Genomic DNA, 12,754 nt, shown 5'->3' on the forward strand with positions numbered 1-12,754 from the left:
GCACAATGGACCAATTATATGACTGGTTTGTGGACTGGTTTCAGAACCAGACTTTAGAGAAACAAAGTCTCTGTGACTGCTCCAGCACACAATGTTACACAATGTTACACAATGAAATTTTCTAACACCCAGTCTGCATCAACAAAAGGTTTGTACTTTATCTCATGTCTATGGGTTGTTTTTGTCCATTTCTGGACATCATTTTGACTTCTGTGCACCTGTCCTCTCTCCTGTTTTCATGTCTCTGCTGTCTGCTGCCTCTCTGTCACTGAGACACGTTCTCCCCCCTGTGGGTCTAAAGATAGCCAGCAGACAGTCTCATTCCTGGAAAGAAAATCTTGGCCCTTCCCCCTGGGGGGAGGACATTGCTGCCTCTCCTCCCTCGCCCTCCCACCATCACCATATTGTAGAAGCAGTTTCTGTTCAACAAGCCGCCAATCAGCATGGTTGCTATAGAAACTGGGGCGGTGCAGCAGTGAAGCCGGAGCTCCGCATCTCCCCTCAGACAGATTCACTTCTGATCAGCCAGCAGCAGCCAGAGGACATCCAGGTGAGACACATTTCATTTATTAAGTTGTCAGCTGAGGGTTCACCTGATGCACTTTTTATTTTGAAAAGATGCGGAGGATCAGTGTGTGATGAAGATCAGTGATCAACAGGTTATTGATCAGTGCGTGACGTTGGTTTATAATAGAATCAAACACATTTAGCCTGATCCTTCATTCTTCTTCATGTTTGAAACAAACTCTTGCACTAAGATACTATGTACTACTTCAAAGTAGTTATATTTTCCTTTTCCTGTATATGTATACGTGAAGACATCAATGTGGACTCACTGGTTTCTGATTTTTACAAATTCAGAAATCAATCAGGTCATTGAGAATTTAATACTTACCAAAAGTAATCTATTACTTACAGTCCTGTACAGTATTGTTAAAATAGCTCATGTAAATCACTGCTGACAGTAACAATAGGTCAATATCCAAATACATTTTTTACATAAAGGACTTTTATTTTAATACTATTATTAAAGTCAGTTCATTTTCCTGAAAGTCATTAAATTCAGATATATAACGCAAGACTTTTACTTGCAGCAGAGTATTTTGTGTGGTATTTGTACTTTCACTGAAGAATTTTTTTATCGACTCAGCCCTGAACGAAGGTGTCGCAGCCTCAGACTCTGGTTTTTCTTTTCATTAGAAAGTCTGAGTGATATATGGAACTAATAAAGCCTTTTTTAAATAAAGTCGTGCATTTTTCTTGCTTTCCAGAGGTTTAATGCGGAGGTTTGCAACGGTTTCTTTTTTCTGTAAAAGCGGTAGTTTCTTTGCTGATTCTCATTTTTCTACACAAACAGGTAAACTACTTATTTCTATGAAGTCATGATTACAACATTCAGCATTTTTTTTATTTTTTAGTAACGTTCAATAAATGTTAAGGCTTCCTGTCTCTTTGCTGAAAGGAAATCTGGTTATTATTCATACATGTTCCAGCTCCAGGTCAGAGTCAAACATTTGTTGTCAGAGCTGCAGGTTTTCTCTCTTCAGGTTCAAACCAACACAATATATTCTGCTGCTTTGTCTCGGTTCTGTAGGTCTCAGGTGTTTAATCTCAGCACCAGATGGTTCATCAGCATCCAATTGTGGACAGAGGAGTCAAAATGCTTTGAGGAAACATAAAAACTTTACTTTGGTGTCGAGACAAATCATGGAGGCAGAGGACAGAGAGGACGTCCAGCATGCAGAGAAAGTCATTATGAAAAGAAAGCTGACAGGTCCTCCAAGGCTGCTGCTGTAAAAAAGGGGCCAGGAGCATAGGCGAGGACAGACCTGAGACTGAAAGAGTCCAGATGGACGAGAACAAAGCTTCTGTGAAATCCTCAGCTGCTGTAGCCAAGAATGAAGCTGCAGAGATGACAGAAACTGACAGCATAGAGGAAGAAGTCTTTGCTGAAGTAATCAAGGAGATCAGCGGGGCACGCTGCGAAGACACAGGAGATGTCAGAAACAAGAAGGTAAACAAACGGAGGTGGCGGATGAGAATCTCCTCGGTCGTCGTTTGCATCAGGAAACAAAAGAATACGGAGGGACGTTTGGATAATGAGCAAAGTGCTTCAGTGAGGATCAAAGAAGAAAACAACCAGAGCATCTCTGAGGACAAGAAGTTTAAGAAGAGACTTACAACTTCCCCTGAAACATGTGAACAGATGAGAGATGTTTTGGAAAAACATGGTGTTGAATCCTCAATGACCTTCCAGAAAAAGCTGAGTAGATTCTTTACTAGAGGAGGGAGGAGCCGATCGTCAGGTGTCCCTGTGGAAGAAATGGAGGACAGGATGAAGCTGAAGGAAGCTTCATGTTCCTCTGATGATCAGGTGGAAGAACAGGGCAAACAGCAGAGCGAGGAGAGTCAGTGTTCACCTGATGCTCAGGTAGGAGTGCCAAGTGAACCCCAGACTGACAGGACTGGTCCAAGTTCTGAGGCTGTGGGGGTCATGTCTGCAGTGAACATCCAGCTGTGTGATGATGGAGCTGAAGGAGACAGTCCAGATGAAGCCAAAAAAACACTCAGATGTGAATTCGACATCACTGAGGAGGAGGTGACGAATGCTGCAGATAGATCAGGGACATTCCAAACTGACAGTCCAGTTCCTGCAGACCAGGCTCCTGTTGGAGAATCAGACAAGGTTTCTTCTACTGACATTGTGATGTACATTGATGATCGTCTTTCTCCTTCATCTGAAACTCATCATGAGGTGAAGATGAATCAAACCTTGCAGCTTCTTCAGACGTTCACTAATGGACCCTCCATCCGGATTGAGTTGGTTCCTCCAGACAACGTTGCTCTGCAGAATGAAGAGGAAAAGGAGGAGAACAGTTGGGGAGGAAGATTTTCCTCAGAGAACCACCACCAGCTCCTGCTTCTTGGAGTCGAGCATGGTGAGCGGCAGCTTTTTCAGACAGCTCACTCTCTGGTCCGAGCCGCAATGAAAGCTGCTGTGGAGAAGGTGAGCCTGGAGCAGCAGAGTGGCTTAGAGTGCATCTACAGAGAACCACAGGGCTGCAGAGACCATGCCTGACCAATGGTTTCAGAGGAGAAGAACAAAAACGCAGCTTGCTTGGAGACAGAACTAATTCAGAACTAGATTAGTCTAAAAGTCTGAGACCACGTTAATACTCATCTGGATAAATCGTCACCTTTCTTTTTCGTTTGATTCTGTTCAGACTGAAACAGTGCTTTCCTCCTCACAAACCTAAGCTTTTCTAACAGGGACCAGCAGCTCCACATTGCTTATGCTGGTCTCTGCTTGTTCTGTGACAAAGCCATAACTTTGAAATTTTCCATATAAATTATGTGCAGAGCAGAATAAGAAATACTAATCTGCTTCTTCTTCGCTTTTTTCTGAGGCTGGTGGTCGTTACTCCTCCACACATCCTCAGTATGAGGAGAATCACCAGTTTTAATGTGGACAGAGGTAAATACAGACACAACCTGTAGACACGTGTAGTTCATACCCTGCTAGATGTGGACAGGCACAGCTCAGGGTAAAACGTCTCAAACTGAAACAATCTTTGGTCTCATTGTTTTCTTCTTCACACAAAAACATGAAGAGTTAAATAATTAACGAGAGTCGAGCTGCAGGTGAATTATTATCTCTAAATGATCAGAGGACGTGAGAACAGACTGATCCTTTCAAACCAAAATAAAATCTGTGATGTATTATTTGATCAAACTGTGATTCACAGCATCATTTAATCAGAAAATCTAAACACTGTCTTAAGGAAACTGTATTTCAGGGATTTATTTCAAAACGATCCTGGAAACCACATTTCCACATATAAAATGTAAGTGTTCCAACTCCTCGGCTGCGTCAGTTTAACGTTATTTCATGAGTCAATCAAACGCAGTGTCACGCTGACTTAACAACTGATCCTTCACACACAGATTCTCACAGATCATCTTAGTGACCTTTTCAATCCGTCTCCTGTGCCTCATTCAAATGTTGAGATATTTGACGTGAAGCTTTTTGTCCTTCATGTTACAGCAGAGACACAAAGAGAACTTATTCATTTATGTTTCAGAATCATTTCACCGATAAGATGTTTGATCACATCAGTCCTGAAACAGCTGCTCCGTCTCTGTTTCCATGGCAACAACATCTGACAGCTGAACAAACGGAGCTGCTGATGACTGTATTCTTCAACACGTGAAGATAATAACATGTCCCATTTGATGAGAATTAATGGACATGGAACAGTCAAATCAGACTGTTGGTGTCTGAAAAGGAAAAACTGGACCGTATGTGGATTATTTCTTCAATAACTGAACAAAGGGGGTTGATGTTTTATTTTTCACACAGTCGAGAATCAGAATCTCAGCATCAGGTTAAGTCTGACAGAGCAAAAGACAAAAACAAACATGTCCGCACGCCATCATCCGACACAAGTCAGTCTGCTTCAGTTCTCAATCCTGATCCAGGTGTTATTGAGTGGTTTAGAATAAAGTCTGTGGTTTTGCAGAAATGTTTGGCTCATTAGACTCTTGGATGCAAAGTAAATGTCTTCATGTGTCTTCATGTGACTGTAACGAAACAGGAGGATGTAAGTAATAAAAAGTCCAACTTATTAAACAAGAAAAGAAAAAAGAAATAATCCAGAAGTCAGATGTCCTCTGCCGGAGCTCACACCCCATGGTCCCCACCTGTCCTCACCTGCAGGTAAACAAACAAAGACACCTGAGACTTTAACACTCATCATTATTAACATCACACATACACGTGAAGATCAGATCATCAGTTTTTCTCAGATGTTTCCTGTTGAGCTGCTGTGAAGAAATAATGTGAAGTTTTATCACGAACAAACTCTATGCACAGAACAGTTGACACACATTTACAATAAACCTAGGACTTAAAGATGATTACTGTGGAATAAAAATGTTTGTGGAAGGACTTTCAATCAATTGAAAGTCAATTTCACCATGAAAGTTAATTCCAGACTCTTGCAGATATTTACCTGCGACTGTTTCCTGTGATGTTTGAATGTTTCACCTCCTTGTCTGATGCCTGTTTAAGAAATGCCGAGCGCTCTGCACCGTGTTCTGAAAAAAAAAAACCCCAAAAGTACATAAAGGCATTTGGGAATCGACCATCGTGACACGCGACCCTGGACTGATTAGATCTGCTGTCATGCCAACAGACAGACAGAGGCTGCTGTTTCTCTTTTTGTTTGTTCACCGACAGCAGCTCCGGTTTAAGTTGGAACAACTGATGTTCAGACATTTTGATACTGAAAAAAAGTCAAAAACCTCACGATTCTGAGTTCTGCAGCCTGTGTGTCTGATTTCTCTGTGGATTTATGGAGCTTTGTGTGGAGGAATCTCCTTTGTGTCCTTAGTTTCCACTGGGTTAGGTTTAGGTTTAGGCCTGTGGCTTCTGCCTGCTCAACAAAAGCATTTTAATCCAGAAACACACATATCAGTGAAGTGTTTGTCTTCAGAATCATGAAGGGGATATTTCCTCTAAAATAAATAATTTTACTTTACTTTTCGTAGTCTGTGTGAATCATTGAAGCTGCTGTTTGGTCCATAAGATTCAACACATAACTTGTCATATTGCTAAACACAAACATTTATCAAGAAGATTTTTACTACTTTAGAGGGTCTGGCAGATCTGATGCCGATCAGCTCTCAGCAGAGTTTAATGCTTCATTAAGAAATGCCCTGTACCTTCCATATTCAAAGCTTCTGTTATCCTTCCTGTACAAAAAGACCAGTTACTTTGACTGCTGAGATTAATTGTAAAAAGATTTCCGCTGGAACTAAAGGAAAATAATATTTGTTTTGAGTGAGCTTTTACTACACTGATCAAGAACTGAACCCAAACTTCCTGGTTTTCATATCTCCACTTTATGCTTGTACAGTATCAAAGGTTAATCACTAAAGTATTAACCAGGAAATAACTTCACCTGGACTCATTTCTTCACTTGTTTAAGACTATGTGTTCACCATCCGCATCAGGGACCAAACTCAGCACTCATCAGTTTAAACCCTGATGATGATGCTGTCTATTTATTTAAATTTCGGTCTGAATTCTGTGCCTTGATTGGGTGAATTTAACCAGAGGAAAAAATGAGACTGAAGCTCTGAAGACACAAACAGTTCTGCAGCATGATGGTGATCAACAAGTTCCTGATTAAACCTGAATGTTGATTAAAGCCTGAAGACACAACAGAGGACTTAGAGGACAAATGGTTTTCACTCAAACGTGTTTGTTTGAATTTTCTGTTAAACTTTTTATTTATGACTTTTGCAAACTCACACTGATGAACAGTTTTTATCTTCAGTACCTCCATGAGCATGGCCACAGTCATCGGCCCCACCCCTCCTGGAACAGGTGTGACGAATGCTGCTCTCTGATTGGCTGAGGCGAAGTGGACGTCACCGACCACACGTTTCCCGCTTGCCTTCGTCTCATCTGTCAGAAAAGTTGAAACACAGCAGTGAATAAACGGTGTGTGTACATTTCGTTACACTCAGTTTATGTGAGTTATTATTAGATGATTATTTCTTCATCTTGTTCACTTTGATCACTACTACTCCACGCACACACACACACACACACACACACACACACACACACCGAGTCTTTATTTTGTTTAGTTTTTTAAGGTTGTGGGTTCAATGTCATGAGGTGAAAAACCTGACACCTGGTATGTGGTTGATTCCACAGTCGATGACCACAGCTCCCTCCTTCACCCACTCTCCTCTCACCATCTGTGCTCTCCCTGCCCCGACAACCAGGATATCAGCCCTCCCCACCTGCACACACACGGGAAACACAGTCTGATGTCGGATCTTGTGGCGTTTTACATGTCGATGTCTGAGCATCATTTCTTGAATTTCTGAGTTAACTTGAACTCACCAAGACATAACAGCTGTTGATCGTCAGTACTACTGCTACTTTTAGTAATGATTATACAGTTTATCATGGGTTTCTCTGGGTGTTGTCACCTGTTCAGGTAGGTCTGCTGTCTTTGAGTGACAGGTGGTCACAGTGGCGTGACTCCACAGCAGCAGGTCGTGCATCGGAGCCCCGACAATTTTACTGCGACCGATCACAACCGCATGTTTCCCCACCACAGACACACCTGCACAGGAACAGGAAGTCACAGGTGAGGTGTGTGTGTTTATTCCTGCTGTTGAGGCCTGAGTCAGGACTGAATCTGGATGTGCTTCAGGATTTAGTCTGATGAAATGAAATGTGCTGTTGGTGTTTTCAGAATAACATTATTATATGTGTCAGTGATGTGTGTGTGAGACCTGTCTGTCTGATGAGCTCCATGCAGCCGTTGGGGGTGCAGGGAATGAAACAGTCGTTCAGGTCTCCTCGAGACAACTTCCCTGCATTTATACAAGTCAGACTACGCGCACACACACACACACACACACACACACACACACACAATTCTGAAATATTGATGTGGACAAAACAAAGCACCCAGGACATCTCATTGTACTTCTTGTGAGGACTTACCCGTCCACATCTTTCTCTGGTGACACGGTGTTGGTAATGAGCTCTGTGTTGATGGGGTTCACAGAGTCCAGAGGCAGCTGGACGATCAGACCATGGACCAACGGATTCTCATTGATGGACACGATGCTCTGCAGGACCTGGAGAACCTCAGGAAACAGGAGAAACATAAATGTGGACTGTCCATCACTTCTGGACATTCAGATCACAGAGCTGAGTGTATAACTGACCTCGTCCTGTGTCGCTGTGTCCGGCAGCTTCACGTGAGTCGCGTCGATTCCAATCTGCAGACAAAAAACTGTAATCAAAGCTGCACAAATTACAATCACAAAGTCTTTTTTTATTCTGTGAGAATAAATTATTCCTGTCAGACTGAGGACAATGTTCCGAGGCAGAGGTCAACCAGAAGTTACCGTCCACAGATCCTGTGAGGAGCTGATCACATCTTAAATCTTAAATGTGAATTTGTTGGGGAACATTTTCAGCAGCAGGATAATCCACACTTTGTGCTGCAGTGACTATTGTGGTTCAGTTGTGTCCAAAGTGTGTGTTTGTAATGTGTGTGTGATGTCCATGGCAGCACATTAGTAGGTGTTGCCCACTTTAATGTATCAGCTCTGTGCTGTGGTTGGAGTCTGACCTCAGCTGCAGCCTTCAGTTTGGTGCTGATGTACAGGTTGGAGTCGTCTCTGTTTCCCACCTGAAACACAGTTTGTATCATGAGGACAAAATGAGAATCTGATGTTACTACAGCTCATTTCGCTGCTCAACAGTCGGTGACAGGTCCATAAGAAGACAACACTGGTACTTTCCTCCTACGAACCTCTAACGAGGCAGCTCGTCAAGGCTCTGAGCATAGGTGGACCCTTGTTAAGTCTGAGCTCTGCTACTTCATGACTTTAAAAAGCTGACAAGGGTCCAACTCAGTCTATTCATTGCTCACCTGTCCTACAAACAGGTGAGTGTTAACTTATTAACACTTATTAACTTAAAACGTAATTAGCAGCTAATGATGAACCCCAGTAAGCAGATGATGGACAGTCATCAGTCTCTATCAGTATCTGTGTATCTGTATGTGTAAATAACTGACTGCTGGTTCAGGTCTGACTGGATCAGGTCTGTCTTTGGAGGCTCGTTATCACAGAGTGCATGTGAAGAAGCAGGTGCAACAAACAGCAGCTGCAGGCTGATAAACGCACAATATTCTCACACTCACAACAAGCTGTTTCGTATCTGGCTTTAAATTGAGCTTGTCTGGTCCTGTGATCTAGACTTGCTGTAAACCAGGTCCCACTTGTTTATCACAAACACAGGAAGCACTACGTATTGCAGTCTGTCATTATTCCACTTTTCCTTTGTCACAAATTGCATCTGTTTGTTTTTCTTCTTTTATCTCTGAGTTTGGATCCAAACTTTACTTTAATTCTCACTAAAGGCTGGAGAACATGATTACCAGAGTAATCCAGAACCATAAATGGGGCACTGATGAAATAATTAGGATCCTTTTGGATCATGGTCCGGATTAAAAACCAGACTCACCTGTAGAACCACCAGACTGGGTCTGAACCCTGAGAACTGACTCTTCATCTTCTCCACCTCGTTCTTCAGCCTCTCCCTCACCAACCTGCACACACACAGACCCAGGATCAGTTCTCACCTGAAACCTGTTCAATGCTGGTACCACTGTGTGTAGTCGGACTGGAGAAACCGGGAGAAACTTGGATCTGGACTCACTTGGACGTCTTGTTTCCTGAGATGATGGTTGCTATGGAGCGCCTGCTTCCCTGGCAACTGGATGCCGTGAGGGATCGGGTGACCGAGGATAACATGACTGAGAGAGAGAGAGAGAGAGCGAGCATCAGTTAACATCAGAGCGGAACTTGTTTTGTTTTTCTCATTAACTGGTCAAATGAAGCTGAGCCTAATGGGAAATCTGATGACATCTGATGATGATGATGATACCTGTTAATGAACTAAAACACAGAGAAGTGTAGGTTAGTAAACACACGATTAAAGCGTGATCTGTAATCTAAAAACAGGTTGTAACAAAAATAACTTGGAGGTTTGTTTGTCCTGTTTATCAGCTTTTAAACCCGGTGTCCTAAAGGTTTGAGCAGTGAGCTTCAGACTGGAAGCTGAAGGCTTCAATCCTCAGAGCAGTTGGATAAAAGTTTCCTCCCTCACCAACACCACTGCTCAGTGTCCTCAGGTCAGACTGTGCTGTCAGTGTGAAACAGTGTGAATGTGATCAGAGGGATCCTGAATGAATAAAGGTTAAACAAAATTGTTTCTGCTCATTTTGTCAAAGTTTAGAAGCTGAAGGGGGAAAAAATCATTTAGGTTCCTGCAAAATTCATTAATGATAATCAGTCAACATGTTGTAATAGAAGAGTCCAGGTTGGAACAAACACTTTTTCACAGTTTATACATAAAATACTGTAAAAACCATAAAACATCTGATTTACCTAGAAATCAGTATATTGACCTGAAGTGATTTTATCTAAACTGAGTTTCAGTTTCATCAGTAAACTGATGTACTGCAGCACACACTCCTTTGTACCTGTGTTCTGTGTGAAGGTGCCACATCAGCACATTTCCCAGCTCGTCTCTACGTACTGTACATGCATACTTTAAGTTTTGTTACTACTCTGAATCCACAGTTGAATGACTTTTCACCCGGTCACAGTATCTACTCGTTTAAAGGTGTTAATGATTAAAAACACGTTATCTGTGTCTGCAGTCGAGTCCAAAATACTGTAAATCCTCTCACTGAAAAAACTTCAGAGTCAAACTGCAGCTGCACAGAAACATCTCTGCTGCCACGTTAACAAACAGCAGAACGTTTCCCATGATTCCTGAGTGCAGCTGCAGACACATGTGGAGATGGTTTGATAATAGAAAGATTGAACACAACTGGAAACAGACACAGAGCAACAGGAACAACAGAAACTCACCTGAGACAAGCAAGACGTCCTGACACACCAGCCTCTGTGTGTGTGTGTGTGTGTGTGTGTGTGTGTGTGTTCATTCATTCCTGTGGTTCTCTCCCTGACTGACTGTATGGAAGCTCAGCAGTGACAAAAGTATTCAGGCAGAAAATAAATATATACATACATTACATGTATATACATTGTAAACAAGTAACAACACATAGAACCATCCACTGAATTAAATCTGTATTATTAAATCAGTTTCAACTATTTTCTATGTGCATAAATAAATTTTATTAAAGCACTTCTAACCAAGAAGAAATAAGTCCAATTGACATGATTAAAACTTCTGATAACCAAACTCTGATGACTTCAATCAAAATTTGGCATATTTCTTAGTACTTTTATTCTACTAATAGTCCTTTCTAAGTTTCTTTATACATGATATTAATATTAAATATTATAACCCATGTTTGAAAACTGCTCAACATGTTTCCCTTTTCGTTAAAGGGAATTTCATTGTACTTACAGTGTTGGACTGATGCCTGTGGTGTCCATGGTTGGTTTAATAGTAGGTGAATGTACACGTTGTTCCTCAGTCAGTCTGACCCCTGCTGGTTAAAAACGGAATTACATGTTGGAAGCTTCACTCCTCCATTACTTTTTCTCGGTGCGTGCCCTCTCCCATCAGGGATTCAAGATACCATCTGATGTCCTTTTCAGGGTCAGGACAATGTTACAGGAATAGTAATATGACGGTACAGGTTTTAAAACCATGTCCTGCCCTTATTTAACCTGTGCTCATTTTAAATCCCATAATTTCTCTATTTACTATGAGGTGTAATGATGGCCTGTATACTGTTCATTACTCTGACAGAATCCAATTATCTACAGGTCCTGTCCGTAAGATGAGTCCACCTGAGATGATCCTGGTGTTTTACCCTGGTCCTTTCTACTGTGATCATTTTACTTATTTCTATACATTGATTGGTCCTGTACACGATGGTTTATAGTTTGTGTTTGATTTATTATGATCTGCTGATTTTTTCACATCATTCAATGAAGAATGATAAAGATACTGGTTTAAAATGTTTGATACAAACACAGTTGTTATCAAACTAGATGTAAAAAAATAGATTTTTATCTGTGATGACGACTTTGTTTGTCATGAATAAATTCAAGATCATTTGCCTTTTGATATAAAGGTAAAGAGGTGGGCTGATCGGGGGAAACTACAGGTGATACAGGTGACTCAGATAAAAGCACACACACACCCTGACAGGATGCATTCATCCTGTCTCGTTCTCCTGCCTCAGGTGAGAACATACAACATACAGTTAACTGGATTCAGAATATTGACCAGAGAGGTAAGAATCATTTTGACTCAATTTAAATATTATTTTTAAATTCTGTAAGTTGTCTGGGTTGGACATGAGAGTAAAGTTATTTAGTTTATTGACAGGAATTTGGTTGGTTATCTGGTTTTGTGCACTCGTGTTTCAGTCAAGTCAATTACAGAAAATAAAGACATAATATGAGCCTGAACTCTGAGTGAAGCCCACATAGAGAGACAGTATCTGGATTTTAAGTCTAAACAGCTGTGAAGCGAACTGACATGATGTTACCCACCTTGAGTAATGTGTATTAATTTGATGTGGAAACTTTCTGCCTCTGTCGGTTTTTTGTCACATATTTCTTAGTATTTTAATAATAGTAATTATATTCAATATTAGAAGCCAAGTAAAAATCTGAGATGTTTTAACAGCTGTTTGACAGTCTGGATCAGAGTCCAGGAGCTGAAACTAAAGATTCAGGTGGAAATTTCACTTTAACGAGTGAGTGGGGTTAGAAACGGATTTTAATACATTTAGTATTTCACAGAAATTAGAAGAGCGTTATATAAGATAAAGTACTTTAAAATGTGTATATCTGTAATACTATTTCAGATTTAATAACAAATGAATCACCACATGATGTAATGATGACACACAGTCACGTTTATCAGAGCAGACTTTGACTCATCACAACAGTAAAAACACAGGTTTTTATAGTAAGATTAACTATGACTGACTTGTACTTCAGGTATTTGACCTGTTGAGTCCTTTCATTGTTATAGTGTATAATCCACCTGTGCTTCTCCTGTTCTGACAAGTCAAATATCTGCAGGGATGACAAGGTTGAGAACATACATGTACAAACACGTTTATCCCCACATAAACACAAATGGTAGCGTGAACTTGAATTATTTTCTGTGGGTGGATGCTGTCAGACCACAAGTCAAACGTCTACTGACTAA

General features: G+C 41.1%; 2 protein-coding genes and 1 long non-coding RNA gene across 12 annotated transcripts in view; 2 read left to right on the forward strand and 1 right to left on the reverse strand.

Annotated features, from left to right (window-relative positions):
- On the forward strand, positions 1 to 4,615 carry LOC137102101 (uncharacterized). Its single transcript, XM_067481263.1, has 2 exons — positions 1 to 550; positions 1,595 to 4,615. The coding sequence occupies exon 2, from the start codon at positions 1,850 to 1,852 to the stop codon at positions 3,077 to 3,079; it is 1,230 nt and encodes a 409-aa protein (XP_067337364.1). The 5' UTR covers positions 1 to 550; positions 1,595 to 1,849; the 3' UTR covers positions 3,080 to 4,615.
- LOC137102108 (C-1-tetrahydrofolate synthase, cytoplasmic-like) overlaps positions 4,442 to 12,754 on the reverse strand; it is a 21,069-nt gene continuing 12,756 nt past the window's right edge. Inside the window, exons 1-13 of one of the 10 annotated variants that reach the window (XM_067481273.1) lie at positions 10,483 to 10,663; positions 9,263 to 9,359; positions 9,068 to 9,152; positions 8,169 to 8,228; positions 7,759 to 7,812; positions 7,532 to 7,677; positions 7,318 to 7,418; positions 7,009 to 7,145; positions 6,705 to 6,816; positions 6,345 to 6,472; positions 5,310 to 5,435; positions 5,013 to 5,097; positions 4,442 to 4,581 (exon numbers count right to left, since the gene is read on the reverse strand). In XM_067481273.1, coding sequence (XP_067337374.1) covers positions 5,044 to 5,097; positions 5,310 to 5,435; positions 6,345 to 6,472; positions 6,705 to 6,816; positions 7,009 to 7,145; positions 7,318 to 7,418; positions 7,532 to 7,677; positions 7,759 to 7,812; positions 8,169 to 8,228; positions 9,068 to 9,152; positions 9,263 to 9,357 — 1,098 coding nt within the window. In that variant the 5' untranslated portion in view covers positions 9,358 to 9,359; positions 10,483 to 10,663 and the 3' untranslated portion in view covers positions 4,442 to 4,581; positions 5,013 to 5,043. Of the gene's footprint in view, positions 4,712 to 5,012; positions 5,098 to 5,309; positions 5,436 to 6,316; positions 6,473 to 6,704; positions 6,817 to 7,008; positions 7,146 to 7,317; positions 7,419 to 7,531; positions 7,678 to 7,758; positions 7,813 to 8,168; positions 8,229 to 9,067; positions 9,153 to 9,262; positions 9,360 to 10,088; positions 10,358 to 10,482; positions 10,664 to 10,987; positions 11,410 to 12,754 lie in introns of those variants that run through there. The other 9 variants (XM_067481274.1, XM_067481271.1, XM_067481276.1 and 6 more) reach the window with 9 other exon arrangements.
- The window catches only part of LOC137102115 (uncharacterized), a 2,121-nt gene continuing 1,080 nt past the window's right edge, over positions 11,714 to 12,754 (forward strand). Inside the window, exon 1 of the long non-coding RNA XR_010911195.1 lies at positions 11,714 to 11,825. This is a non-coding gene — a long non-coding RNA (uncharacterized lncRNA). The remainder of the gene's footprint in view (positions 11,826 to 12,754) is intronic.

The sequence above is a fragment of the Channa argus genome, chromosome 17 (assembly GCF_033026475.1).
Source record: "Channa argus isolate prfri chromosome 17, Channa argus male v1.0, whole genome shotgun sequence".
NCBI classification, from domain to species: Eukaryota; Metazoa; Chordata; class Actinopteri; order Anabantiformes; family Channidae; genus Channa; species Channa argus.

What these genes read in the sequence shown, in the direction of transcription:
- LOC137102101 (XM_067481263.1), top strand. Translation starts at nt 1,850, where the DNA reads ATGGACGAGAACAAAGCTTCTGTGAAATCCTCAGCTGCTGTAGCCAAG.